This window comes from Fusarium phalaenopsidis (genome assembly GCF_050370095.1).
Source record: "Fusarium phalaenopsidis strain FUZ10S chromosome Unknown contig_32316, whole genome shotgun sequence".
In the NCBI taxonomy this organism is placed as follows: Eukaryota; Fungi; Ascomycota; class Sordariomycetes; order Hypocreales; family Nectriaceae; genus Fusarium; species Fusarium phalaenopsidis.
The window spans coordinates 683,883-710,823 of record NW_028145399.1 but is presented as its reverse complement, the minus strand read 5'-3'; the positions used below and the strand labels follow the sequence as shown (position 1 = coordinate 710,823).

At 51.8% G+C, this 26,941-nt stretch overlaps 11 protein-coding genes and 2 non-coding genes across 13 annotated transcripts; 7 read left to right on the top strand and 6 right to left on the bottom strand.

Moving 5' to 3' along the window:
* Nucleotides 1-119: 119 nt before the first annotated feature.
* Nucleotides 120-1,451, bottom strand: LRP88_11802 (uncharacterized protein; the record flags this gene model as incomplete). Its single annotated transcript, XM_083248217.1, has 2 exons — nucleotides 120-615; nucleotides 904-1,451. 2 exons carry the CDS (start codon nucleotides 1,449-1,451, stop codon nucleotides 120-122), a joined length of 1,044 nt encoding a protein of 347 aa, XP_083095647.1.
* Nucleotides 1,452-3,240: 1,789 nt separating this feature from the next.
* Nucleotides 3,241-5,157, bottom strand: LRP88_11801 (uncharacterized protein; the record flags this gene model as incomplete). The annotated part of the gene is made up of 3 exons (XM_083248216.1): nucleotides 3,241-3,258; nucleotides 3,746-4,806; nucleotides 4,857-5,157. The coding sequence occupies 3 exons, from the start codon at nucleotides 5,155-5,157 to the stop codon at nucleotides 3,241-3,243; spliced, it is 1,380 nt and encodes a 459-aa protein (XP_083095646.1).
* A 1,166-nt stretch (nucleotides 5,158-6,323) lies between these two features.
* On the top strand, nucleotides 6,324-7,390 carry LRP88_11800 (RNA recognition motif domain-containing protein; the record flags this gene model as incomplete). The annotated part of the gene is made up of 3 exons (XM_083248215.1): nucleotides 6,324-6,357; nucleotides 6,528-7,017; nucleotides 7,066-7,390. 3 exons carry the CDS (start codon nucleotides 6,324-6,326, stop codon nucleotides 7,388-7,390), a joined length of 849 nt encoding a protein of 282 aa, XP_083095645.1.
* Nucleotides 7,391-7,839: 449 nt separating this feature from the next.
* LRP88_11799 lies at nucleotides 7,840-7,921 on the top strand. The gene has a single exon. It is a non-coding gene; the product is annotated as a tRNA-Ser (tRNA).
* Nucleotides 7,922-9,072: 1,151 nt separating this feature from the next.
* Nucleotides 9,073-10,785, top strand: LRP88_11798 (uncharacterized protein; the record flags this gene model as incomplete). The annotated part of the gene is made up of 4 exons (XM_083248214.1): nucleotides 9,073-9,455; nucleotides 9,504-9,859; nucleotides 10,032-10,417; nucleotides 10,474-10,785. 4 exons carry the CDS (start codon nucleotides 9,073-9,075, stop codon nucleotides 10,783-10,785), a joined length of 1,437 nt encoding a protein of 478 aa, XP_083095644.1.
* Nucleotides 10,786-11,501: 716 nt separating this feature from the next.
* Nucleotides 11,502-12,869, bottom strand: LRP88_11797 (uncharacterized protein; the record flags this gene model as incomplete). The annotated part of the gene is made up of 4 exons (XM_083248213.1): nucleotides 11,502-11,746; nucleotides 11,798-12,389; nucleotides 12,448-12,573; nucleotides 12,624-12,869. 4 exons carry the CDS (start codon nucleotides 12,867-12,869, stop codon nucleotides 11,502-11,504), a joined length of 1,209 nt encoding a protein of 402 aa, XP_083095643.1.
* Nucleotides 12,870-13,548: 679 nt separating this feature from the next.
* On the top strand, nucleotides 13,549-13,999 carry LRP88_11796 (Endoribonuclease L-PSP/chorismate mutase-like protein; the record flags this gene model as incomplete). Its single annotated transcript, XM_083248212.1, has 3 exons — nucleotides 13,549-13,600; nucleotides 13,650-13,723; nucleotides 13,775-13,999. The coding sequence occupies 3 exons, from the start codon at nucleotides 13,549-13,551 to the stop codon at nucleotides 13,997-13,999; spliced, it is 351 nt and encodes a 116-aa protein (XP_083095642.1).
* Nucleotides 14,000-14,460: 461 nt separating this feature from the next.
* Nucleotides 14,461-14,548, top strand: LRP88_11795. Its single transcript has one exon. It is a non-coding gene; the product is annotated as a tRNA-Gln (tRNA).
* A 394-nt stretch (nucleotides 14,549-14,942) lies between these two features.
* On the bottom strand, nucleotides 14,943-17,042 carry LRP88_11794 (transcription factor domain-containing protein; the record flags this gene model as incomplete). Its single annotated transcript, XM_083248211.1, has 1 exon — nucleotides 14,943-17,042. The coding sequence occupies one exon, from the start codon at nucleotides 17,040-17,042 to the stop codon at nucleotides 14,943-14,945; it is 2,100 nt and encodes a 699-aa protein (XP_083095641.1).
* A 688-nt stretch (nucleotides 17,043-17,730) lies between these two features.
* LRP88_11793 (major facilitator superfamily domain-containing protein) lies at nucleotides 17,731-19,227 on the bottom strand (the record flags this gene model as incomplete). The annotated part of the gene is made up of 1 exon (XM_083248210.1): nucleotides 17,731-19,227. One exon carries the CDS (start codon nucleotides 19,225-19,227, stop codon nucleotides 17,731-17,733), a length of 1,497 nt encoding a protein of 498 aa, XP_083095640.1.
* Nucleotides 19,228-19,951: 724 nt separating this feature from the next.
* Nucleotides 19,952-20,761, top strand: LRP88_11792 (Pyruvate/Phosphoenolpyruvate kinase-like domain-containing protein; the record flags this gene model as incomplete). Its single annotated transcript, XM_083248209.1, has 1 exon — nucleotides 19,952-20,761. One exon carries the CDS (start codon nucleotides 19,952-19,954, stop codon nucleotides 20,759-20,761), a length of 810 nt encoding a protein of 269 aa, XP_083095639.1.
* A 478-nt stretch (nucleotides 20,762-21,239) lies between these two features.
* On the top strand, nucleotides 21,240-24,486 carry LRP88_11791 (uncharacterized protein; the record flags this gene model as incomplete). Its single annotated transcript, XM_083248208.1, has 11 exons — nucleotides 21,240-21,310; nucleotides 21,366-21,444; nucleotides 21,517-21,911; nucleotides 21,961-22,018; nucleotides 22,068-22,120; nucleotides 22,179-22,301; nucleotides 22,354-22,400; nucleotides 23,284-23,466; nucleotides 23,516-24,095; nucleotides 24,167-24,410; nucleotides 24,472-24,486. The coding sequence occupies 11 exons, from the start codon at nucleotides 21,240-21,242 to the stop codon at nucleotides 24,484-24,486; spliced, it is 1,848 nt and encodes a 615-aa protein (XP_083095638.1).
* Nucleotides 24,487-25,411: 925 nt separating this feature from the next.
* Nucleotides 25,412-26,903, bottom strand: LRP88_11790 (monocarboxylate transporter; the record flags this gene model as incomplete). The annotated part of the gene is made up of 2 exons (XM_083248207.1): nucleotides 25,412-26,711; nucleotides 26,764-26,903. 2 exons carry the CDS (start codon nucleotides 26,901-26,903, stop codon nucleotides 25,412-25,414), a joined length of 1,440 nt encoding a protein of 479 aa, XP_083095637.1.
* Between the last annotated feature and the right edge of the window lie 38 nt (nucleotides 26,904-26,941).

Below are 26,941 nucleotides of genomic sequence, written 5' to 3'. Positions count from 1 at the left end.
GGTCGATCACCGAGTACGGCAGGGTAACAGGCATGAAATGACAGGCAAGATTAGGATGTACAATGGTTCTAATATATAGAGTTAAGCTATCCAAACTCCTTTCCTTATCCAAGGTGTGGTCAGTATTCCGAAAGGGCCAGAGTCTTGTACACTCCTGGGTCGAGATACGGGATGACGAGGACCACCTCAACGATGAGATACACACGGGACGCCATGTAGGCGACAAATAAAACAATCCCAAACGCACCAAAGCCGACACTCATTGCCCGGTTCAGCCGCAGATGGGCGTCAGCACCTCTCCAGACCCTCAGTCCAACCCACATCACCATGCCCAAGGGCCCAACCGTCAGGACCAGCAGGGAGGCGACCTTCCACAGCACCCGCTTGTGTCCGCTTGGCGCCAGCGCCGCAGAATCCCAGGCCAGCATATGAAACCCTCCATAGCAGAGACTGGTAACGAGCAGCATGAACAGCGAGTTGACCAGCTCCTGGCTAATCTTGGGGCCGTCGGCGCTATTGTCGAGGCCCCGTGGCCATGCAAAGTTTGGCTGTCGGTCGCGCAGCCAGACGGTGTAGTTGTGCGAGTACTCATCGTGCTCAAAAGTCCGCCGCCACCTTCGCAGCGTGATCTGGTCTACATCCAACGATAAGAAGGTGGGTTACAGCTCCATCGTCGTACCTGTGATGATTTCGCCAGGAACGAATCTCTTGACCAACTCGGTAGTATCGCGCACCCGTATCATCTGCCGATCAACTTCATCAGGTGCGGTCAGGTGAGGGTAATAAAACCACCGATCAACGTGGCTAAAGATGTACCAGTCCTCGCCAGCCCCAGGGCAGAGTGTCATGTTCTAGCGACCACGACAAAGGTTCATGAGCAGCTCAGATCCGCCGTGGACATACGTCGGTCTCCACTCAAAGAGGCTCAGCGGACGATGCCGGTTAGTGCTTGTCGCTCCCTGGGCTTCGTAGAACATGCCTGATGCGCCCGATGCCCACTGTGCCGCGCACAAATTCCGCAATGCCTCCGACTCCTCAGTGCGCAAGACGAACTGTTCCTCCATGACGCCCGGCTTATGCCACCAGAGCACATAGACAAAAAGTGCGCAGAGGGCATGCGCGAAGGTGTTGAGTTCGAGAAGGCTGACAGGTAGCGCCTGTGCCAGACGGCCGATAAACTGCACACAGAACCACAGCGCCTGGATGATGATGAGCGCCTTGGCGAGGTGGTCCGTCTTTTCTCGGCTGCTAATAGTTTCCTTTCTCAAGAACCCAAGGTCTATGTCAAGAAACTCGTCCCGGCCGAAACACTCCTCGAAGCAGGCGGGCGTCAGGGTGAGGCGGTTGCAATACGTGGGCCAGGTACGTTCGGGGTCGCCAGACATGTCCACTGAGAGCCCGCCCATGACGATAACGAAGCTGTGAACAAGACTGAAGTGCTCTTCTTCCATTTTCTAGTCTAGAATTAGCTTTTACTTCTCCCAGAGACGATCGTTGTACTCCAAACATGGCACTTACCTGCGATGAGAGAGTTGAAGATCCTTCAGGCGAGGTCGGGTGAATAGTTTCATTGTCACTACTCCCACTCACGGTGCTCTCGGGGTCCACCAATGCATTCTTCGCTTTGTATGAAAGCCGCCCAGAGAAGGGGCCTTTCTCGGCTTCTCCTCGTTCAGCCCTGTTGGCGGAGCAGCCGACCGATGCGGACCGCCTGGCGTCGCTCCGACCATGCATTGAAGACGATGAACTCAGGGGCGACAAGAGCAATTACGAGACATTTCAGGCGGAGCAGAAATCTCCACCACGACGGGCTGCCCCTATGGAAGACGTTTGGGTGAATCGTGCTGAAGACGCAGAGACCGAGAGTCAGGAGGCAAGTCTGTATCAGTGACCACGTCCCCCGGACTTCCGGTTCCGACGCCCAGCTTGGATTGCTGTAGTTGCTAATACCAAAAACCACCAGGCCATTCGACATGGTGAACTCAGTCTTTTTAAAACGATTAAATGAATTGAAGCTAACATGGTGTGTATGTACCGCCAGATCGTCATGTTCCCAACATCGTACTCTTGATATCATGGGAAGGCTTGATAATATCGAGGCTTCGCTCACCCTCCTTGACAGGTCGCATCTCTATTTTTACATGCTGAAAACGCCGCGGCGCTCACTGTAGTTTCAGCTTGGGGGCCTACCTCCATTAAGGGTCGCATAGACAACAGAAGTGCACCAACCGGCATTCTTGTTCGATGTGCCTATGGAAATACTCCAACTGCCAGCCTTATTTCTATGTATAGAAACATGCCAACCTCCAGCCTTATTCCCGCGTAATATGGAATTGGATAATGCAATAAATGGGCCAAAAGACGAGGTTGCTTTAAATCTGAGTGCCAGCTTCACACATTCCTTTGAATATTCAACTAGGATTATACTTAGACGCTGAGAAGGCCATGACTGTGCCAGTTGGACAACTAGAAATTTAGTTTCAACTTCTCCAACATCCTGGGACTGACAGCGGCGGGGGAATGGGCAACTCAACTCACTCACCAAGACGATATTGGAGCCTCAACTTGAAACCGCGCCGCAAGATTCAATTGCACCGGCTGGCTGATATACGCTTTATGTGTTATAGACCTGTCGATTCTTGACCATTGACAGAGTTCTTTGGAAATTCTGAACCCTTGATCATCTCAGAAAACTGGCTTGTGATGGGAAGCAGCTGCACGCATCCGCTCTTTCGTCTCCGGGCTTGATGAAAGTGCTCGATTACCCCCTTTCCCTCCTCACCATCATGTTCAAACCCCTAGTTCCACCACATTTTCACGCACTTAGAGGGCATCGCCCTGACCCAGCTCATCAGGGGGTTTTGGTGGTCCAGGTGATGTGGCAAGGCTCAGCCGTCGCCCAAGGGCCATTGATGATGGTTATCTGACGACGGTGCTCAGCGCACCTTCCCAACCAACACTGCGGTAACCTTGAGTGCGAAGGAGGTACATCGGCCGGCTCAGCCGAGCCAGAGCTTGGGGAGCGGCGGTATAGACAAAGAGTGTGCTGGAATATCGCGCTTCTGACACCAGATGAAGCCGCCTTGGGCGAAGCCACAAACTCCTTCCATCCCTTTCGCTGGATTTGCTCCTATGAGGCGCCTCGTAGTAACGGCTACAGTTCCTCTATATTTTTTGGTCTTAAAAATAGAGACAGCTTGGTTGAAACGAAACTGGGCGAGGATATATAGAATGCTTGGGTCATGAGGCGACTTGCGGCTGTCATTACGGTCAGAGTAGTGTGGAGTAAAAAGACAGAAATAAAAAGAGAGAACATTAGTCCTTTATGGACTTACCTCTACTATGGTATATATTTTCCTGGGTTACTTTATGTAGGGTGTTGCAACAAGACGCCGTTCGCTCTCACGGCCCTCCTCATCTGCCTGTGTAGGTATGGAATATCGGGTTCAAATAAGCTCGACCAATAGACCAACGCTTTGCTGAGATGCAGCTTCTGCTCTGTTTCTAACTCAATAACCCAGACAGAGAGATATATAAAGCGCTTGTCTTGTTGATTCTTGACATGATGACTTCTCCTCTTATTGAAGTCGAGTCCCGAGTAAGAACGGAATTATCAACTATAGCACACTCAAGTTGTCTTGGTTCACATAACATCGTATTCTTTTCTATATAAATCAAACTTTCAACTCAAAGTTTCGTTCCACGGCCGCCAAGTTTGATGTTGGAAATCTGGCATGCACCTCACCTCACGTGGAGGCTCCAAAACCCAGTCGATCCCACTACTCTCCTCGTCCTGCTCCTCAACCATGCCTGACACATATCCCTTGAGGTTTTTAATATCTGCCCCACGCTCGTCTGAGTATTCGAGATTTACCGTCGGCACCACGGCAATCTTACGATATCCCCTGAACCAGAGGTCTTTGCAGAAGAGCTCCGGTTCGCCCTGGAAGCACTCGCCCTTGTCGCCGTGAGGAGAGCGGAAGCGAAGGCCGTGGAGGAGAGGAGCCGCGGTGAATGCGGTGGCTCCATTCCAGCAGGCAAAGACTTGGAAAGGCAAGTGCCTGTTGTATCGGTCCTTGGTTTCTGGGGCATTCCAGAAAAGGTTCCACGCCGAGTTCCAATTCCCATCATCACCAACTCGGAAGAATGAGTCGCCTGATAGAGCTCGAGCAACCCAGATATCGTAAAATGTGGGATCGTTGCCCACATAAGTCCAGTCCATCGCGCAGGTCATGTCAGCGCCAATGTTGCGTCGCTGGAGGGCGAGCTCAAGGAGATCCTCAGGACAGGCGGCCACGTCGTTAATAAACAAGACAGTAGTTTCCTCCGTGACTGGGACTTGCTGCTGATATAATGGCCTGAGGGCCAGGTTCCGTAATTCTGCTAGCTTCTGAATACGGTCGCCCTTAGATGGGTTGACTTTTGACCTGTTGTAAATGTAGGTTACGCCGCGGCCCTTAAGAATGGGACGCAAAGCGAAAAGAACATCGCCTGTTCCATCTGGCGAGTTGCCTTCCACTATTGAAAGGGCACAGCGATGAGGACCGAGGAAGTGGATAGCTTCGACAACACTGCCCAAAAGGCGTGGGAGAAGGTGCACGCATTCGCGCAAGTTGAGGGCGAAGAAGTAGTCAATTCGGTCGCCCAGAGCATTTTCTTGGTCGTCTCGCTCTTGCCGCACTTCTTGGAGAACCCTGTATCGCCCCCCATCTAGCGCAGGGCACTCGAGTCGCGGGAGGTCTGTCGCAGTAGGATCGAGGATGGCTGAGACATAGCGAGAGATCTGCTCGGCTGAAAGGATGGTTCCTACAATCCGTGAGAACTTGGCTCCTTCTGGTTCGAGTGCAAATGCTCACCACCTTTTATTGACGGGGTAGATGGAGCCGTCGCAGATGGAGTGGAGGTGCTTTCCGAAGAGGCGAGGGTTGGTGTGATCGATGCGCTTGGCGTAGAGACACTCGGTTGTTCGAGATCCGAGACTGTCGTCGTAATCGAGATTTTGGTGGGGCTCAGCGATGATTGCGCCGGTGGGTTCTGGAGTGGAAGATAAGTGTGGGAGATGCGACTCAAATGATCACGGCCCAAGTATAGACTTGTGGCGACGAAGAGGAAGCAAAGAGCTGGCACCACCACCACCAGCACAAGCTTGTGACGCATGGCTGTCTCGAGATGTTTTTTAACAAGTTCATTGTTGAGCAGAACAGGAGCGGGGAAATGAAGAGGACTTGTACACGCAATGACCACGGGCAGTGAATAGCTGCATGAATGCTACCCAGCAATTAACTTTGCTGAGACATCTCGTTTCAGGTACAGTACCCTCTGTCCGCGGTATCGAACCTATCAGATGCTGGCGGGCCCCTGTTGCCTGTTCAAGATTCACAGAGACTAGCCATTGGGGGTCATCAATCCTTGTCAGTTCTTCGAGTTCGCGCGTGCCTGACTTGCATCATCACATCGGATAGGCGCATGGCATCACGCCTTTTCGAAGAGGGAGGTAGCCTGATTGGTTGTACCCTGGATGTAACTCGGCAAGACACTCTTTTATCGTGCCTGCGCGGAAGATTTTCACGGGAGTCCCCGTCGTACATCGCGGGAAGAGATCCATTTTCGACGCGTTCACCATCGATAAGCGCTCCACATCCCTGCTCCATCACAAATTTCTCAGTCAAGGTCACAACTTTAGCCGCGAAGAGGTCGCAAATCCGCTTCTACCGGCTCGTGATAGGCTCTCAGTTATTAAGCTTTGCCGGTGATGAGACAAGGACCTGACCTCCAGTTGGGCAATCGGCTCATAGGCAACAGAAGCTGGGATGGCACCGAGTGTTAGCAACGGAAGTTCAGACCAACTTTCCATGTCCATTGTCAGAGTAGCCAAAGTGATCATTCTGAAGTCTGATTGTGTTGAGGTCTCCAGCTTGTCCATCAGAGCAATCCTCTCCTGTACGCGCTTGTGGAATGTGTTCCGCGCTTGGCGCCTATAAGTCTGCAAGCCATTAGACACACAATGCCCCCCATAGTTAACCGCTGAGTCTAATTATCACGCCATTATCCCGGTATGTAACTGAAATCTCGATTATGGAGGGCTGAGTGTGGATGTGGCCTCAACTGAGACATGTTGGGTGATGGTCAAGAGGTGTATTGAGATGAGAAGCCTCAAAACTGGGCATTCTTTGTATTTCAGAAGACATGAGAAAACGGAAAATAAGCTCAATTTCCCCATTAGCAGATAGACACTCTCTCGACCATTCCCAACAGCAAAAACCATCGTCTTTTCTTGACATTCAGCCTGTGTAGGGTACCTCTCTCGACTGACCATCGGTCCGATGATGTTCCCCGCCCACACGAGCCAGGTGTTGAGTCGGCGCTTAACGCGAAACTCAAAATATTCTCCGTCTTTGACACCTGGAAACAATGGAACGAGCCTCCCAGAGCCAGCCGGATGCCATCGCCGAGGGCAGGCGCATCTACATAGGCACGACAATCCAGAGCCTAGACTCGGGCCTTGAAGGCTGACCATTTGAGCTCAGGTAACCTCCCTTACGAGGCCAAGCCCTACGACGTCGAGGAAGTCCTCTCCAACAATGGCTTTGGCAACCTGGACAAGATGCACATCTCCATCGACCCTGTCAGTGCCCGAAACCCGGGGTACTGCTTTGTTGACTTTCCCGACCGTGAGACCGCTCAGAATGCTCTTGAGTCGCTGAGTGCAACTATTCGTGGACGGTCCATCAAGGTTGGTCCCTGTGAGCCCAAGAAGCCTCGACGTAACTTTGGCGATGAACCTGCTACGTCTCGCCGATGGGGCGACTGGCGCACCAAGTCGGAGGAAGGTGGGGTTCCTATCGGTCAACTCAACAACAAGGGAGAGGAAAAGGGTCCTTATTGGGCAATGGATCACTTTGACGATGCCATTCGCAGTGAGGAGGTTCGGAGGCTGTATGTTGGTGGTCTGGGCAAGATGGTTGACCAGGCTCAACATCAACGTGAAATCACCGAGATTTTCACTGGCTTCAACCCGTATGCGAGATCTCTATTGACCATATACTCTTTGCTGACATGCGTTAGAACTGCGATTGGCAAGCGAATCACACCGCACGAGAGCACGAGAGCACAACCCGGCAGACACCACTACTGCTTCGTCGACTTTGAAACTAAGGAGGAAGCTCTCGCCGCAGCTGACGCTCTGAATGGCAGCACCACCACAGGAGGCCCGCTCAAGGTGTCTCTGGCGGAAAAGATCCCCGCAAAGCTGGTGGCCCGGCATCCAGATAAGAGAAATGGTCGTCGAGTGTATGACAGGGCTTACGCGCGTCCGGGAAACACTGGATCTGAAAATGCGGCGGAAGCGAGTAATGCTATGGCATCCAATAACTGGCGCAGAAGAGATTAAAAGTGCCTGCAACACCTTTAGTGTTTGAACTCTTCATTGAGATACAGAAGAGTTCGCTGAAAGGTGATATATACGTTAGAGAGCTTAGTGAGTAAACGCTACAAGCACTATAGTTATGAAGGGCTACCAAATCACGGGTCTGATTGGTGATTTTCTATGATACAAATGGCCGGGAAAGTGGTTACTTGTAGGGAGACAAGTGTTTTTCTCGTTTCTAATGTGAGGAGGCCTCCTGATGTGCCCCGGTCCCGTCCGCTTCTAGCTTGGCTGGTGGAGGCGTCTGACTGCACCGTGACAAACAGAAAAAGAACTCTTATGGATTCTCATATAATTACGATTTTCGCTGTTCTTTCCGACTTCTTCCAACTCGTTCAACGAATTCTCTGGAGGTGACAAGCCATCCAGTCCAAAATTGCAGCTCCCGGTTTCAACGAATCACAAGCATCCAAGGCGTGGTGGCAGAGTGGTCTAATGCGATAGACTAGAAATCTATTCTCTTCGGAGGCGTCTGTTCGAATCAGGCCCACGTCGAGCCTTGTTTTTTTGCCAAATATCACCAGAGTTGTTGGTGTTTTCTCTTTTTGCTGTCACCAACCAGCTTTTCTTGTCTTTGGTAATCTCACCTCAGTTGCATATAACTCCAGGAAGCTTGTTTCTTTCCCTTATGTGAAGGTATACCGCATAGGCAAGTGTTGGCGAAAGTCGACTCAGAGCTACTAACCTCGGGTCAGCTCTCAGTCGAGCCCTAGTCTGGACAAGGCAGGAGACATGAGCATTTCTAATCTCTTACTTCTATACTTGTATCCCGCGCTTCCCACTTCCTAAACCTTGTGTAGGGGCGAATTATCGATGTCGGTGTTTCGTAACGTTACCAGTGACAACTGAAAGTGAGCACCAATTTAGGAGGCCCACAATGATGTCAGCATGACCATCGCTTGTTCTACCGATGCTGTCTCAGAATCGGCCAAGTTAAGCGAAGTCTGTGGTCCAAGGATTCGAAAGAAGAAGATTTGCCCTCAAGAAAGGCGGGGATGAGACCTCTAGTCTTATTCCCGGTCGCTGCACTCTGTAAGCGAGCGTGTTGGATGATGTTCCATGTCTCCGATCCTACTCAGCTCGCAGTGTCGTATGTGTGTATAACGGTGTTCCGTGACACTCCTCGCTACTGAACAGCAACCTGGGGTAATAACTGACTCGAGTCCCTCCAGAATGAGGATCATTATGAGTCGTTCGCATATGGGGTTGTGGAGAAGGTTAAATGGCTGCCTGAGCATTCACGAGGATTCAACCATAACCAACACCGAATCACGAACACCGAAGCTTAAACCTACCTCTCTCGTTCCTGACCTGGTGATCTGGATGCTTCACATTCCCTGATTCGGCAGGTGATGTAACACCGTCTGACATCTTCCCCAGGGTAGAAGTTGCAAGCACCACTCATGCTGTGATGACCTTGGTTGGTTCCCCACATGGAGCAGGGAATGGGTTCCCTTCCCCAGCCTTTCCATGTCGATCTCTGGGGCCTCCATGTTCCCCAAGCCCGGCATGTTTCCGAAACCATGTACTTGTATACATGAAGGATGTTTTACATTGACGTAACATTATATAAATCCGTTCAGTCTGCTGCAGGATCGTCACTTTCCGCTCTTCAGATACAATCAACACCTGCTTCACCAGTCAAGATGCGGACATGGTTCGGCCGCGGCAAAAAGCTGCAACTCGCAGTAACATCATGCTGTCTCTGCGCCTTTGTTCTCTACGGATACGACCAAGGGGTTTTTGGTGGTATTCTTGAAAACGAGGACTGGCTCAGACAGTTCAACCATCCCGGCGATACCCTGACCGGCTTCATCACGTCGAGCTACAATCTCGGTTGTCTGGTGGGCTGCTTTGCCAACTTTTTCGTTGGTGAGAAGCTTGGTAGACGACGGACGATTTGGCTTGCTATGGGATGGATCATTGTCGGTGCTGCTTTGCAGACTACTGCGTTTACTCGTGGGCATTTGATCGTGGGGAGAATTGTTACTGGTGTTGGAACTGGTCTCAAGACGTCTACCGTCCCGATGTGAGTATACTTTCAAAGAAACAAGTGAGGACTTGCTAACCATGCTAGGTATCAATCTGAGCTTTGTGAAGGCACAAAGAGAGGCCGGCTCGTCTCTGCAGAGGTCATGTTCGTCGGTATCGGCATCGCCTTTGCCTACTGGTGGGACTTTGCTTTTAGCTACGTCGGAGGCGCCTTTGCATGGCGATGGCCCCTCGCCTTCCAAGCTGTCTTTGCCTTGTGGGTTATCGTGGTCGTCTTTGGTATCCCAGAGTCACCACGTTGGCTCCTCAACCACGGCAACAGGGAAGAGGCAATCCATGTGCTGTCCGCCGTCTACGACAAACCAGTCGACCATCCGGATATTCTCAGAGAGGTCAATGCCATTGAAGCGGCTCTTTCTATGGAAGCCGAGGCCGAGGGAAGTGCTTCGTGGGCGTCCACCTTTCGCAACGACAAAGTCAGCACACGATATCGAGTCTTTCTCGCTTGGTTCGTGCAGTTTATGAATCAAATGGGAGGCATAAATTTGGTCGTATATTTCATTTTGAGTAAGTGCGACCCATTCTAAGTGAAGCTGTTTCTAATTTCGTGAAGCTGTCTTGACCGACAATGTTGGTCTTGAACACCGCCTCGCCCAGATCATCGCCGGATGCATCCAACTCATGTTCCCGATCGGCTCGCTTCTTCCCTCTTTGGCTCTTGACCGTATGGGCCGTCGGTCAACAATGATGTGGGGATCAGCAGGACTTTGCGTCTCGATGCTCATGGTTTCTGCTCTCCTGTCTCAGGCTGATGACACTGCGAGAGGAAAGGCATTTGCCTCTGGATCGATTGCCTTCTTCTTCACTTACATGCTCGTCTTTGGAGCTAGTATGAACTGTGTTCCTTGGGTTTATGTCCCCGAGATTCTTCCTCTTCATGCTCGAACTAGAGGCACGGCTATTGGAGTGAGCTCAAACTGGCTGTGGAACTTTACAGTTGTAAGTGTTTGGTTTATGCCTCTTTCAAATCACCAGAAACTGACGATAGCCATTAGGTCATGATCACTCCCATCATCATCAACCGCCTCAAGTGGAAGGCCTACCTGATCTTCATGGCAACCAACCTGGTCTTTATCCCCATCATCTACTTCTTCTACCCCGAAACCTCGAACCTTGCCTTGGAAGAGGTTGACTACATCTTTGCTCGTGGAGAGAACGCGGTGGAGATTGCCCGAGAAATGCAAAAGGAACTCGCTAGAGAGGGACGTTTGGATGTTGAGAGGTCCCTTGGTGGGAAGACTGAGTCAAGCGCCTTTGTTGATGGGACCGAGAAGCAGGCCGAGACCGTGGAACATGTCAATCCTTGATATACTTGACAAGTAAAGCTCGATCTTGTATGGAACTCTGGCAGATGGCTCTTGAGGGTTATTGATGATCACTGAGGCGGAAAAAGCTGTAGGTGCTGTGGGGAGCCAAGAGCGAAGGCTTGGTAGTCACTTCTCTTGTTAAATATAACTATCTTGCAGAAACGAAATACCATGTATCCCATTAAAGTCGTTGAATAAGTAGCTTCTTCATTCTTGGAGACACAGTCGGACATTATGGTTTACAGACGTGGCGACGTGTGCAACACCTTCAGCAGATAAATTCCCTACGGCCTTCTGATGAAGCTATTGCTGTCTCATGACTGTGCTTTGTAGAAGTTTTCCCAAGATTAGAGCAGCCCTGAGCTAAGGAGTTGATGTGCCACGCCTCGTGAACGTGTGGTGTATCTGCGAGGCTTGATGAATGCTATTGTTGCGTTGAAAAGCATTTGGCTATGATGAATTTGTTGTGCTGATGTCCGTGTTTTTATTGATGAGCTGGCTTGACTTTTCCCTGGAGTATAGAAGGAGGTGAGAAAGCTGGTCGAGTGAATCAAGGATGGATTATCACCGATCATTGTTAAACACCAGGAACAGACGTATACTTGAACATTGTCATATCCATAAACACTAAACTAAGCAATAGCTAACAACTCAAAATGTCGCGTACATTATGCAAGCTCCTCTCTGATGCACATTCTTTCTCCCTCCCGTGCCGCTTAAACGGGCAGAACAACCTTGACGCCCATGTACTCTCGCTGATGCATAAGCTTGCCATCAATCAGAACCTGATCAGCACCGACTCTGTTGCGCACGGTATCCGTGGGATCCGTACACGTCGAGATCTGGATCTCGCGCCATTGACGGTTTGTAGGGACGAGCTGGCCCTGCGATGTGCGCTTCTTGAACTCGGAGTAGACGCCTTGGTCTTCGACACAGCCCTCGCGCTGGATGAGGGGAGAATCTAAATGCTGTGTTAGTATATGGGATGGTGTTAGGTTGTTGGAGGGCTTACCTTTGGCGGGTGTCATGCGGAGGTCGCCGACGGAGCTGTTGAACAGGACGAGAGACAGACGCTCTTGCTGGCGCTGGTCAATCGGAGGCTTGAAGACACGGTGACGAGTAGCCTTGAAGTGACCACCAGAAACGATCTCGAGAGTATCACCAATGTTGATGACAAGAGCACCAGGCTTGTAAGGAACATAGTACCACTTCTCATCCCGACCCCAAATCTGAAGACAAGAAATAGGTACAGAGAACAACAGAGTTGTCAAGCCAAAGTCTGTGTGTCCATGCATGCGCAGACCCTTTGACGCCTCCTCGGTAGTCTTTTGCACGGGGCGGAACAGAGCGTGGCGGAAGTATCCCTCGCCGGTAGGGCTGCCGTGGGACTGGACATTGTCCCAGAGGTAGTCGTCGGGGAGCTCGAGAACGCGGGAGAAGAGGGTGAGGAGACGGCGGTTGACAGACTTTGTGAGGTAGTTGGCAAAGGCCTCGATCTCGTCCATGAAGGGGTGGAGGCACTTGGGGACTCGGCCGTTGACGTCCTCCCAGTCGGGCTTGTACCAGTTGAACTGCTCGATTCCATCAGGGGGGCCACGCTCGCGCTGGAGACAAAGGAGTTAGTCATGATGCATGGGTGTAGATGGGAAGGCGTATGTGTACCTTGAAGCCGTAGGGATGCTTGTAGCCGGACCAGACACCGGTCTCGGGGTGGAAGAGCAGGCGTTCCTTGTCTTCTTCGGTGATGTTGTGGTACATGTACTGCGCAATAGAGAATTGACGGTGGAGCTATACCATGTCAGTCGTCACGAACTCTTGCCCAATGCTCTACCACGTACCTGTTCTAGCGAAATACCATAGTTCTCAAGAAACAAGAAGCCATCATCGCGAATAGCCCGCTTGACCTGCTTGATCAAGTCCTCAACGACAGCAGGATCCTCCGAGTCAAGCAGCGACAGGTCAATGCTTGTGAGCTCGGCAAAGTTCTCCTTCTCCTGCGTTACCGGAGGGGGAACCCATTGAGGAACAGAGGGTTTGCCGGGGAGGTCGGCGGCGGGGGGGTTGAAGGGTGCGGCGGGAGCCATTGCTGCTTAGACTTGTGTAATTGATAGAAGAGGTGTGGATGGACGGTTGGTTTGGTTTGTCTGATGCTAGAGATAAGATGGTTGAGTCGCGTTCTTCTTATACATCTATGAGCTAGAGACGGAATTAGACAAGCCGTCAAAGGCTTCAAGTCTAGCCGGCTCTTCGGATTCGAGCTCCGCCACCAAACGAAGCAAAGAAAGGGTGTAAGCCAGAGATCCGGTGTTTCCAGCTTACCGGTCGCGTGCAACTCCCCCTACCACATCGATCGGCATCCAATACCATCTCCGACGCATTGCTTTTGCTCCTCCTCCAATGCCGACCAACCTCCTCCCCCAATGTCTGTCATGCATGTCCTCCGCCGCTATCTATCGCCCCCTCCGCAATCTCTCCTCCTCCCTCCGCCGATGATCTTGCCCATACCTGCCAGAAGCGGTTAGTCGCCCCCGGGCCCGGAGGATGGGAGGAGCTCCTCCCGGACCCTTGACCACGGGCCCGCTGAGCTCCTCCGAGATAAGCCACAAGATCCAATCGGTACTCGACCGATTTAGACTTAAAAAAGCGACAGAAGAGACAAGGGATACTCTTCTTGCTCAGCATCAAGCATTCTAGACCATCTTACCATTATCACGCGTTCATCGTACCACCTTTCACACTTTCACACCCTTCTTCTCAGCAACCATGTCGCGCCAACTCATTTCCAGCGAGAAGTTCCCTCCCAAGCCCCACAACTGTAAGTTGAGTGTGTCTTGGCTCTCTTGACGGGCCACTAACATTGACAGGCCCCGCTACCAAGGTCCCGGGTCTTGTGTTCTGTGCTGGCCAGACTGCCACCGGAGAGATTAAGCAAGCCACGGTACGTCTTGTACCTTGTCAACTCTTGAGCAAATCACTGACTTGACCCCAGAGAACCGTGCTTCAGAACCTCAAGGAAGTCCTCGAGCTTTCGGGATCTTCCCTCGAGCAGGTTGTCAAGTACAACGTCTACCTCGCCGACATGAAGGATTTCGCCGCCATGAACGAGGTCTACATCGAGTTCCTGCCCAAGCCCATGCCCTCGCGATCTTGCCTACAGGCTCTCCCCCCTGGTGATGGCACGGTTATCGAGATTGAGTGCATTGCTCAGGCTTAGAGTGTGGAAAATGGATATAGTAAAAGATAGAAAGGAATGCATCAATGTTTTTCGTCACAATCGTCATAAACCATTGTGCATAAATATTTATGTGATGATCGTGTCTCTTAAGCGAAAAAAATAGCTTTGCAAACTCTTTCGCGACTAGAAAGTTCCCTGTCTTGTGTGATTCGAGGAGGTCGTTAGCTATCGTTGTATCATGGCTCCCGTCCTGTTCGATTTGTAGTTTTTAAGAGAGGAAGCAGTTTTTTACATGCTCTCAACCCATTGATAGAAAAAGCAGAGATGGTCAGGTCTCTACTATATAATACTAGAAGAAATACTGCCCTATCCTGAAGTTACTGAAAGAAAAGACATAGGCAGCTTTCTCTAAGGGGCATGTGCCAACCTGTACCGTACGAACTGCGCGCATGCCTTGATAAAGCCAAAATTGTGGTGTTGCATATCACAAGCTTAGTAAGGGTCCTATTGTTTAGTGGTTATGACGTCGGATTTTGATTACTCTCAAAAAGCCTTCCGAAGACCCCGGTTCGAACCCGGGTAGGACCTCATATTTTTGCTTTCCAATCGTTGGCTGACTTGCTTCACAGCCCGTGTCAATCATCGAAAACCGAGTCTTTTTGTCTTCCCTCTTCTTTTTACGTTTTTCGGCTCTGTTGGTTCCATGGATGCGCGAGACATCATTACTACGCGATCGTGATATGGTAGAAGTCCATAGGAATTCCACGTTCTGCCTCATCTCATTGTCTGTACGGGCACAAACCCACCCCTGCGACCGATCAGGCCATTCCTTGGGCTCCATCGGAGGATAAACCCCCTCGGAGACCCCGGAGAACCCCGTCCCCCATGTCTTTTTTCACGAGGAGCTCGCCGGTGACATGAATCGACCCAAATTTCTGGTCTTTCGTTCTTTGTGTTGTACATTTAAGCTGTGGTGACCTACTCACTTCTGTAATGAATCTAAGCATCCCATGATAATCTTGCCCAACTGCCACCGCTGTCTTCGCCCGAATACTTTTCTCGCCCATGCCAGTGCGCCCTCAGCGTCTCCATCCTCGACCCCCACAGCTTGCATTGAACCCAACATGCTCCCCCGAACCAGCTGCCAGGCAATCATGAACGCCTTGTACGCATACAGCGTTATCCACGGAGCCTCGGCGTCTGGCTCAATTGTTGCGTCGAGATAGCGCAAGAACCAGTCGACATGGGGCTGTATTGTCTTGGCAGTGTTGGATTCGCACAGAAACTCGCAAGACGGCGCCAGGTAGCTCAGCTGATGCAGCACCGCATCCATGCTTCCTCCCACGATACCCCCGGTATGCGACGGAGACCATATCTGCACCTCTATCATGGCCGACTCCCATGTCGCTTCACACAATGCCGCATGCGCTACGTCTGTCGACTCGGGTTTCGAACGGATAAAAGGACCAAGCGCCAGGAGTGATGACCGTAAGGGTTCGAGTCGTTCTGTGCTGAGCATTCCCGTCATTGTACACCAACCAGAGATCTCTTGTGCGCTCGAGACGAGGAAGTGAGTAATGTTGATGGCGCCGTACGGGTCGAATGCTGGGAGAGAGCTGAGATCTGCACCTGACAAGAACCGTCGAACAGCATCCGGATATTGAACCGACGTGCCAGAATTCCCCGCGACCAGCTTCCGATGCGCCCATTCGACTGAAGAAGATGCTGTCCAGTGGTCTTCTGGACATGGTAGTTCGTGCTTGATCTCCAAGTGTGAGAATTGGCGAGGGATCGACAAGAGTTGATACCACAGGGTATCAATCTGATGGGCAGCAAAGAGCGTCCGTTTATGTGATTCAGTCCTGATGAATTCCCGCCATAATGAGTCGAGGTCCTTAGTCGTCGTTGGCTCCGTCGGTATCGGTTGCGAAAGTCCGCTAGCTCGGGCAAGCGAGATCATCTTGGAATGCGTCTTGAGAGCATATGCCGAGTTGTTCCCACAGAGATACATCATGGCATATATCTGGAGCAGCAAGTATGCCTGGACCATGGAGACATTATGTGCCGGGCCATCAGTTTTGTCCTCATCGGCGAGGACGACAGCACGCGCTCGATGGAAGCAACGCTCGGACAAGCTCACTCCCGATCCTGGTTGACCAACGCAATCCGGGTCCTCGCCGTATTGATAGGCGATGCAGAGCATGCTAAGTAGTAAGTGGTTGGAGATGTGTGCGGCGTCAAAGGTAGGTTGGTGGAGGAAGGGTACGAAGTGGGAGATGTGCGTAAAAAAAAGTTGGCAGCCGTGTGCAATTTGTGAGGTGGAGGGCGACCAGTCCTCCTGGGCTTGTGTGATGTCAATTGATCCGTATAATAACCTCTCGGGGCTGCCTTGGTCGAAGCTGAAGCCGAGGATGTTGGTGCCAAACGGAGCAGAGTGTGGCATGGTGACGGCGTCCATCTGGGCATTGCTGGCATGCTCAAGAAAGTCGGCACCCAGTAATTGGAGGTCGGCTGAGCCTTGGACGATGGAGGTGATGCATGATGAATCGCCGATGGAGGTTGGTAATGACAATGGTGCGGCGACGGTCTGGGTGTGATCGCCTTCGGTGCTGGAGGGCGCGACGGCAAGGTTAATTGCCTCTGGGTTCGGGTCATTCTGATCAAGCCATATCCCGCTATCCATTTCCAAGTCATCTTGGTGGCTCTGCGCGGGCGAAGCAGATGAGGCCTTGTCGCCCTGAGATCTCCCATCACCCCCCTGCGACGGCGGCGTCGGTGCCTGCAGGTCTCGTTGTCGCTTCCCCTTGGAGCGCTTCTCCAGATGACCCATGTGCTTTCGCTTCATGTGGCGATGACGTAGATCGGGGCGCGAAAAGGTGGCAGAGCAAAGTTCGCAAGGGAGAGAGGCCTCGCTGGGGGAGCGCGTGTGAAGCGCAGCATGACGCTTCAGGTTCTCATGGCGGGTGAAGCGACTGGAGCAGACAAGACATTGGAATGGCTGATAGGAGGATCTCCTCTCGACAGCGGGAGAAGCAGGTATGGCGGAAGCGAGGGCGATATTCCCGGCGTGCGGCGATGCCATTTTTATCGTTGTCTGTTCCAGGTGAAGATGCGGGCGGAGAGAGACTCGACCGGGTCGGGTTGTACAGGCGCAGGTGACGCTTTCCCTTTCCCCCAGATAATTCGATTCGCTTTCCTTCCCCGCAATCTAAAAGTGGAGCCTTTCAATGACTTATCTGGTGATCCACTCCGGTGGTTCTCCTATCTTTTTCGCGCCTTTTGTCATTCGTTGTTTGGAGCGTCTTATCACGAGGGACGCTGAGTAATTTCACTATCGATGGGTCTGTTGATAGCGTATCTATGCGTGCTATGCAAGAATCCTTATCCTCTATTCAATTCTCCCTTTCTTTAACTTTCGGTCCGATATATATCCCTCAAAGTCTCTTCCTGAGCGGTGCTTCTCAGCGGTGTGGCAACCCCGTGGCAACCCCAAACCGGCATCGTTTCTAGTCCCTATCTCCGCACCCGGACCGCTAATCTGTATTCCGTCGGCTCCTCGGCCGGCCCATGACTTTGACATCATGAATTTTGGACAATTGGATTCACAACTTTGAGAGTGGCACATTACGGGTTTTTGATCCAACACTATTGGCTCTAACTAGAACCTATGTAACAGGAGACCGTCCGAATTTACAAGCTGACATGGTCTAACGAAGAGAAGAGAATTCTTACTACACCCAGCACTCCGGGACCTGTTCCGATACCTATCATCAGTACATCTCGTAGCGCCAGCCTAGCTGAACCATCTCCTCGGTGACGCCGCCCTTGACAACCTTGGCAATCTGATCGGGATCACCCGAATCCAGACGCTTGTTCTCTCGGAGCACCAACCAGCGGTAAAACGTGATGGTGGCAGCAAACAGAAAAGCGCAGCCCATCAGAGTGCCAAATGCGGCGTAGAACTGAGGGGGAGCATAGTAGAGGTATGAAGCCCAAATGTTGGATGTGCCACCGATGGCATTGACCAGGGCAGAAGCGGCTGCTCGCTTGGTGACGGGTCGTGCAAGATGGAGGTTGATTGTCTTGAAGAGGACGAGCTGAGGGCCGACCGAGGCGAATGGCAGAATCATCATTGAAAAGTAGCGGGCGGGAATGTTGAGAGTCGACATGGGAATGATGTACATGCCGATCGCAATGGCAATGCATCCAAGGATGATGGGGTAAGCCGTGTTCTTGCGGTCAGAGTACCACATAAGAACCCAGTAGACACCACCGGCAAGGACGTAAGGAGGTGCGGTGAGGAGCAGACTGACAGTTCGGTTGAAGTTGAGAGACGCGACGAGAGTGGGAAAGTAGTTGGCGATGGAACCCTGAGCCTGAGAAAGCATGTTGCAGAGGATGAGAAGCAGAAGCTTGGGATCCTTAAGAGCACTGGTGAAACCCTTGAGGGTGCTCTCCTTTTCGGTACCCTCAGCTGCACCCGCGTCGGACTCGACACGCCAGACGGCGAGATCACGCTCGAGCTGGGACAGGATTCGGCTGTTGTAGGGGAACTCGGGCATGAAGAAAGCGCAGATGAAACCAATTCCAACTGTAGCAGAACCTTCGATAATGAAAAGCCACTGCCAGCCGCGAATGCCATGAGCACCATCAAGCTGGAAGATTCCGGCGGCAAAGAGACCACCGAACGCGTTTCCGACCTGCTGGGCAATGTACAAACTGGCAATACGCTTTCCGAGCTCAGTCTTGGTGTACCAAGCAGAGAGGTAGTAGATGGCTCCAGGGAAGAAAACAGCTTCAGAGACACCCAGGATGGCACGAACGGCCAACAGTTGTCCGTAGCTCTTGACAGCAGCTGTGCAGGCTGAGATGGAGCCCCAGATGACAACAGCGCAGCAGATATACAAGCCCGGTCGAGCAATCCTCGAGATGATGAGGTTGCTAGGGATTTGGAAGGGGAGATAACCGACGAAGAGGATCGAGATGGAGGTGGCGAATTGCTCGGTCGTCATGTTGAGGTCCTCGGTGATGCCTTGAAGTTTGGCAGCGGCCAAGTTCTGGCGATCGATGTAGTTGAGAATGTAGAGGATACCGATGATGGGAAGGATGATGAGATCGATTTTTCGAACGAGCTTCTTGTTCATGGCAGACACTTCAGCTTCGCTGAGGTGAAGGAGGGACTCTGGCATCCGCTGGTAGGCGGTGCTGGTGCCCTCGGCATGGGACGAAGCAGGCCGTTTGGCATCCTCCAGAGTGGCGGTCGTCATGATGACAAGTGTAGTTGGATAAAAGAGATGTTGAAAAGGTGAAGGATGTTGTGAGAATGAGTTGTGAGTTGTCGTCGGGCAAGCGTGGTATATATCGACGAACGAGTCAAGAGATAACGCTTATCTCGCCCACTAGTTCGGCGTTATCTTGCCAACTCTAGGGAAGACGACGAATGATTGAGACTCTTTTACAAAAGGATCTTGATTTGTCGATATCATTTCCGATTAACGGGTCCCTTTTAACGCAGGTTGGAATGATAGGAAGCGGTGGGGGGAGAAGAGAAAAGATTCGGAGGAGCCCCAAAAACGACGATCTCTAGCCCCATTCGGCCATTACCAAAATCCGGGGTCCGGGGTTGGCGGCGCGATAGCGCATTGGCTAGGCTTATCAGAGGAGGAGCTCATGGCTTGCAGGGAGGCGTTGTTCCATGGCCTGCAGGGAAGCAACCCTGATCGGCGCTCATCGTGCAGCCATCTCGGGGGGGAGCTCCTCCCAGTGGGGCCAAGATAACATCCATCACCGAGATACTGCATGCTCTGCGAATAGATGCCATGTTTATCCAAATGACGACTTTATCTCGGCGAGTAGAAAAGAGAGGCTTGGAAATCATAAAGACCCTTGTTTTCTGAACAGACCATCTCATCATCCCCCTCCTTATCATCATCAGCCCATTTCAAACCACCAAGAAAAAACCAACCAATCATTTCACTCTATTCATCCATCATGACTCAAAAGACCTATCCCACTGCCCTCACTACCGAGATCGAGAACCCTCGGTTGAGGTTCCTCAACAAGATCAAGGCGGGTGAATACCCCCTGATGACCTTTGTGGCCATCCCCTCTGTCCGCCAAGCCCAGATCGTTGCCCTGACTGGTCTCGACGGTGTCATTCTCGATTGTGAACATGGTCACATTGGAGATGACTCCATGCACAACTCTGTAGCTGCCATCTCGGCTCTCGGAGTCTCCCCCATCATCCGCATCCGTGGACCCGCCCACGACATCATCAAGCGCGCTCTTGACACTGGCGCCCACGGCATCATGGTTCCCCAGATCAACAACGCCGAGGAGGCCCGACAGATTGTCCAATCCTCCAAGTTCCCACCCCAGGGTGTTCGCGGCCAGGGCTCAGCCTTCCCCGCCATCGGCCACGGTCTCACGACCCCTGAGTACATGAAGTCAGCCAACGAGACGATCCTGACCATGATCCAAATAGAGACTCGCGCAGGAGTCGAGAACGTCGACGAGATCTGCGCGGTCCCGGGTGTGGACATGGTCTTTATCGGTCCCAACGACCTGGCCCAGTCCCTGCTGGGATACGTTCCCGCCCGGGGAGATGAGCCCGAGTTCCTGGCTGCCATTGACAAGATCATTGCTGCGGGACGGAGACACGGCAAGTGGGTTGGCCGCATGGTCAACAACGGTACTGCGGCCAAGGAGGCTAGGTCGCGGTATGACACTGTCGCTATTACTGGAGATACCAAGGCTATTCAAAATTGGTACATGGCTGAGTTTGAGATTGCGCGGTCATAGAAGTAGTATTAGATGTCTTGAGGGAAAGGTTTAGATGCATATAGATTGGTGTCAATTCAATGTTGGTCAATTGTTCTAAAGATTATCTACTCTGATCAAACAATGGCTGCCTTACCTGCTTTGAAACCCTGCCAGCATCTTGTAACAAGATCTTGTTCAAACCCATGCCTGAGAGGACACATCCACAATGACTGACACTACTGATCTCATCTTTCAATCTTTGTGCAATCTGCCATGTCCTTATGATCGGCGCCGTCATTACCGCTCTTCTTAAGCCCCTCCGACGTCGGGTTATGCAGCCACGGCCTTCCCCCCGATGCGAACCCACCCACATGGTGTGCTCCTCCAACACCTTCTCCGCACCTCCTCCTCCAAGACAACCCGCTAATTATTTATTCGCCCGACTTTTCTAACCAGGATCTGCAGCATCCTTGTTATCTCAATCCCGCGTTGCAAAAGTCATTATCACACCAACGCCATGTCTACTTATCACATCCGAGAGGTCGATAACCGCCTACAAGGGCGTCTTGCCCTTGTGACTGGGACCAGGTGAGTTGTCTCAGCTCCATTGTTTCGGACCAGAAACTGATATCATTACTTGAAGTGGAGGCATTGGTTCCGCGATTGCTCGAGCTCTAGCCGCAGAGGGCTGCGATGTCGTTCTTCACTGTAACTCAAGTTTGGTATCTCACACTCACCCTTGCATCACGGCAGTGATCTTGTAAGAGGGCCATACTGACAATTGTTGTGGGCAGCACAAAGTGGAAGCGCTTTCCAAAACCCTCCAGTCCACCCACCCCGACCAACTCTTCCCCTGCGTCTCGGCCGATCTCAGCTCTCGCGAGCAAACACGCGGTCTCGTCGATGTCATATTCCAGAACCCGATAGTCTCCTCAAAACACAAGGCTATATCCATCCTTGTGGCCAATGCCGGCCTCGGCAAGCGAATCCGGGATGTGCAAGAAATTGAGGAGGAGAATTGGGATGAGATGATGGAGGTGAACGCCCGAAGCCAGTTTGTGGTGACAAAGAGCTGTTTGCCTGGAATGAGGGTGCAGTCTTGGGGACGAGTTATTCTCGTAGGGAGTATCGCAAGTAAAGGTGGTGGCATCAATGGGTGTCACTATGCTGCTACAAAGGGGGCGCTCACGTATGTTGACCTCCCCCCCTTGAGATGCGATCTTGCTGACTGTCGCTAGCTCCATGGGTTTGAACCTGGCCACTCTGCTCGCCGGTGAGGGAGTAACAGTCAACACTGTAAGTCAATGCCTTGGCTCTATTGGTCATCATGTTAACGAGAGTCTAGATCCTCCCTGCAATGATTGGCGCAACAGATATGATTCCAACACCAAAGTCTACGTGCGTACACACACACTGCCTTAGGAAGACTGACTTGCTGAAGGATACCCTCGACTAGAACATGGACAAGCGATACCAACCTAGAAGCGTTAAAGGCCACGGACCCGGGCCTCGCAATTGCTGCAAGCATCCCAGTCCATCGACTTGGGCAGCCAGATGAGGTCGCCAACGTTGCCGTCATGTAAGTTAGAGACCTGTACCGTACTATTTGCGCATACTGATGACTCTTCAAGGATGGCAAAGACGGGATATCTCACCGGACAAGAAATCGTGCTCTCAGGTGGGCTAAAGTAGGACAGAGATTGCAGCAGGGAACAAGCCTCGGAATACAGCAACACGGGCGAAAAGCATGAGCACACACAGTTTCTAATGGTAAATTATGAAAAGCTATCTGCCCTCGGAGGGTCGGGAGCGTTCAGCCAGAGGAGGAGAATAACGATAGCGATCCTGGTATACCAACGAACCTACCGACTGTACCCTTCTGAGTCGCTTGTGTGAAGATTTCAACACTGTAGATGCGCTATTCCAAGGGTAATAAGACCAGTACCTGAATTACCTGATTTAGCTCCGAGTGTGCCAGCTCGACTGAACTTGGGAATCGGAAAGAGCTTTCCATATGCCACCTTCCAATTCTGCCCTCTCGCGTTTGGGCAGAAGAGGACAAAATCGTGGAGGAAGGAGCCCATTGGGGTGATTCTTGTCTGTTCCTGTCTCCCCATGGGTTTGCGGCAAGACGGGAGATCAATCGCTGCCCACGTCTGCCTTCGATCCCTCCCACACCACCATCAGCATCCATCGAACTGCACATCTTGAACATCCTTCGCGCATAGAGTCTTCAGGCCCCATCGATATTCGAGTCGGAAACATCCCCTACGCATCGACTATCCCGGAAACGGCGACGCTACATCGAGATGTCACAATCACAACAACTCAACTCCACCTTACAATACCAATCCCCCTTTCCTTGCGCCAATGTGAACGGAGGGATCGCCTGTAGGGGTACTGGTGTGCTGGTATGCGCATCTTGCATGTTGGTTGCAGTAAGTCCCATCATCTGCTTCTGCCCAGGGGAGTTCCTAAACAGACACCCAAGTATTGCGACCCTTTCTGTCGGTTTCAAGATCGGACCCATCATGCACCATATTGCACGCTCCCGTTCTTAGATTCGACATGGGTTCCATCCTGGTCAGTCGAAGGCCGACAGCCCACGTTCGGTCAGGAAGGCTACGTGGCACCCTTCGCGACACACAAAAACATCTGGGGCGATGTTCCGGCGTTGGATATCCTGAAACTGGACCAAAACGAGGGTGTACAATACTATAAAGACTTGGCACTCTTGTTTGCTGGTAGGAGTCGCCTTAATCCTCTGGTAGTGTTAACACTGATGCTCTCTAGCATCTGGAGATCTTCGCAATGTCATCAAAACCGTTACCTCCCTCCCCCGGACGTTCCGAAATGATCTCACCATCACAATCAACGACAATGACCTTGATGTCGTGGCAAGGAACATCATCCTGCTTCTCACTGCCCTCCTCAGTGCCAAACCTGAAGATGCAGCCACCCGTATGATTCACATCTGGTATTCTACCTTTATCCGACAGAGTGATCTAGAGTTTTTACACGGTGTGGTCCGCCCCAACATCGAGAGAGCTTGCAGCAACCTTGAAGGTGAGGATTTGGATCGCCTACACTCGGGAACCTTTTCAAGAGGGTCCTACTCCGGGGTCAATGTCGTGCTGCCCAAGAAGTCGTGGCTTGCACTTCTAAAGTACCTTGAGGTGCCAGAGGGCCTGACTCTTGACCAAGCTCAACAAGTCCGAACTGCTGTTACCCTACCAGCCGGCCACCTTGGCAACATAGAACACAATTATTTTCCCTTGTTGCCAGCACAACGCATCTGCTGGCATCGGTTCCGTTTAGATGGTGTCCTGTTGCCCTTTGGGGCATCCAGTAAGCCATTCGACACACCAAATCCGTTGGTGAACCCCCCTCTCTTGCCCGAAGTGATACTGATACGAGCAATGTTACTGGAACATTGTTCCATAGTGCCCACTGGCCGTATAGAGGCGATTTGCAGCCTATCCACGGATGGGGCTTTGGTGAAGTCATCAAGGTGTCGACTGGAGAAGCTTCCATGGACCACTATGGGAAGCTCTTCTACTATCTTCAGGAGGTCTTTGTTAAGTTTTACGGAGATCTGAGATCGAGAAACCTATCTTTTCGCCTCTACAACCAGGACATCCAGCACTTAGCCGGAAGCCTAGGAGCACAGTCCTTTGCAAGAATCGAGGTATGTCATCGGCTGGGCCATGGAGGGCCACAATGTTTTGCCCTCGACTGACACTGGATAGTTATCCAACCTCTGAGAAGAACCCTACATAGACCCTGACCTTGTCTCGAGATGTCTTGTCCCTCTGTTGCAAGTTCGAACCATGAATCCTTACGCCACACTCATCATGCTGTTCACAAAAGCTGTCTAGGCCCAGATAAATACTTCCTACGGAATTCCAGCCATGGCCAAATGCGCACCCATAATGGCGACCTTGATACCTCAAGTGGTGATGCCACCGGATAAGCAGGACCTGATAGTGTCAAAGTTTCTTTTGGGGATGGGACTCATAATCGACGTCGACAATTTATTCGACAAGTGAGTTTTCATTGCCAAGAGCAGGAGATAATGATGGCCCTAACGCGCTTCTTAGGTATTTGGATTCCAACCAAGCCCATCGCATGAATTGCGATAGCATGGCTGTCAAGGAGAATCACACGATTGTAGAGAAGTGGCCCTTTCGGCCCAAGCTCACGCCAGGGCAGTGTGGTACCCCTGGGGAGTTGGCGGTTATGCTGAGCTCTGCAGCTCTGGGACTGGCAAGATACGTGGAGTACAAGTCTCTCCTATCCTGAAACCCCAGCCAGTTCACAGGTTTGTGATCATTGCCTTCCGAGAATGCTTCCTTTGGTTGATGAAACGGCCTTGAGGAGGGCTGAAATAGGTGGCCTCTAGACAAATAGATGAGAATCATGTGGCTTGTCTTATACTCTTTCGGTGATGATGCCCTAATTAGTAATTACCCAGCATAAAGATCTCTCACAGGCACTTTTCTTTTGGTGACTTGAATCTGGATCAATACCAGCTGGTAATGTGAGGAAAACGGAGATCACTATGGCTGGTCTTCGTTGTTCCCACCCTGACATTCCGTCTCACCCGGACAGAGTGTTAATCATAGGATGTCCGAACTTGGAGAATTTGACTAAGTCCGTGGTGATATCTGCCTTGGGAGAATCCTTTGCTTACAGCTTCCACTTCCACCTCCGCTTGCCGTCGGTTCCAACCATGGCCTCCAGCCTCACCCAAAGGACGGCACCAGTAGCGGCACACATCAGTGTTCCAACCAGTATCGACATTCGCTCATATGCCTTGGGTCCAATGTTCGTGCTTGAGGTCCGGATGAGAACACCGCCTACTGGGGTGCCGATCATGGTGGCCATGCCACGAACCATGTACAGCACGCCGTTGACAGAAGCAAAGTTTTGCGGACCGAAAAGCTCTACTAGGCTGGCAGGGAAGAGGGAGATGTACGCGCTGGCAAAAATTCCGTAGAAGATGGTGAACGTGATGAAGAGATTTTGGGAGCTGGAGGCTTGGCCATGCAATGTCGAGGGCAACCAAAAGGCCAAGGTTACTACAGCGCTCAGAAGGGTTGTCATGAAGAGTGAGTTGAGTCTCCCGATGCGATCTGCTGCATGGCCGATGACAATCTTTCCGACGGCGTTGCATGCGTTGCTGATTGCGATAAAGTTTGCGCCCGCTGTGGTGCTGTATCCAAGAGTGGCAGCGTAGGATGCAAAGAAGAAGACCGGGGTGTAATATGCGGCTGCTTGGAAGATGGCGCTGAGAGCCTGAGCCAGGAATCTCTGTGACTTTGCGACTCGGAGATCGACGAGAGGGACGTTGAAGATGCCATCGGCGCGGCTGACGCGCGCTGCATTGACGACTTTCAGTTGAGCCCTGGTTCTTGGCTCCCAGGCCATGGCAAAACTTGCAGCCGTGACGAGGAAGAATGAGACACCACCCGTGAGTCGCAGGGTGTTTCGGAAGCCGATCTGATCGTTGCATGCTTTGAGAGCTGGCGCCCATACAAGACCTCCAACGCCGGTGCCTGAAAGGATGATTCCCATTGCCAAGCCTCGATGCGTCGTGAACCAAGTCGGGGTAACTGTTACAGCCGTCATGTATGATGAGCAGGTACCAAAGCCAAGAAGCAAACCTTGACTGAGCGTAAAGTGCCAGAGCCTGGTGCCAAAGCTGGCAAGGATGAGAGACAACCCGAAAACGATGCCGCCGATAAACGAGACCCTGTGGGGAGAAAAGCGCTTGGCCCATGCCACGATAAAGGGAGCGCCCATTGTCATCAAGGAGATGGATAGCGTGCCGATCAAATCGATTTGTGCAGGAGAGGCTCCCGTGAATGGCGTGTTGGGCTTCAGAGCCATGGCCTCGTACAAGGCTTGGTAGACGCCAAAGGCAAAGTTGAGACCGCAGCAGGTGAATACTATCGTGAAGGAAGAGACGACCATGATAATTGACTTCCTGTTGAGGTGTTAGTATTGGGCAAGCTGGCTGTAGGAATTGAGTCACATACCACTTAGGGATGTCAAACTCGTTCGTCGAGACGGCATGGTCAGTGTTGAGGGGTGCCTGCTGCAAGTTGTCTTCAAGTCGTATAGGGGTTGAATTGAGGAATTCGCCGTCGCTTGGCGCTACGACTCTTGAGGAAGCCATCGTTGAGATATGCGATGAGGGTTCATTGAGATGATGGA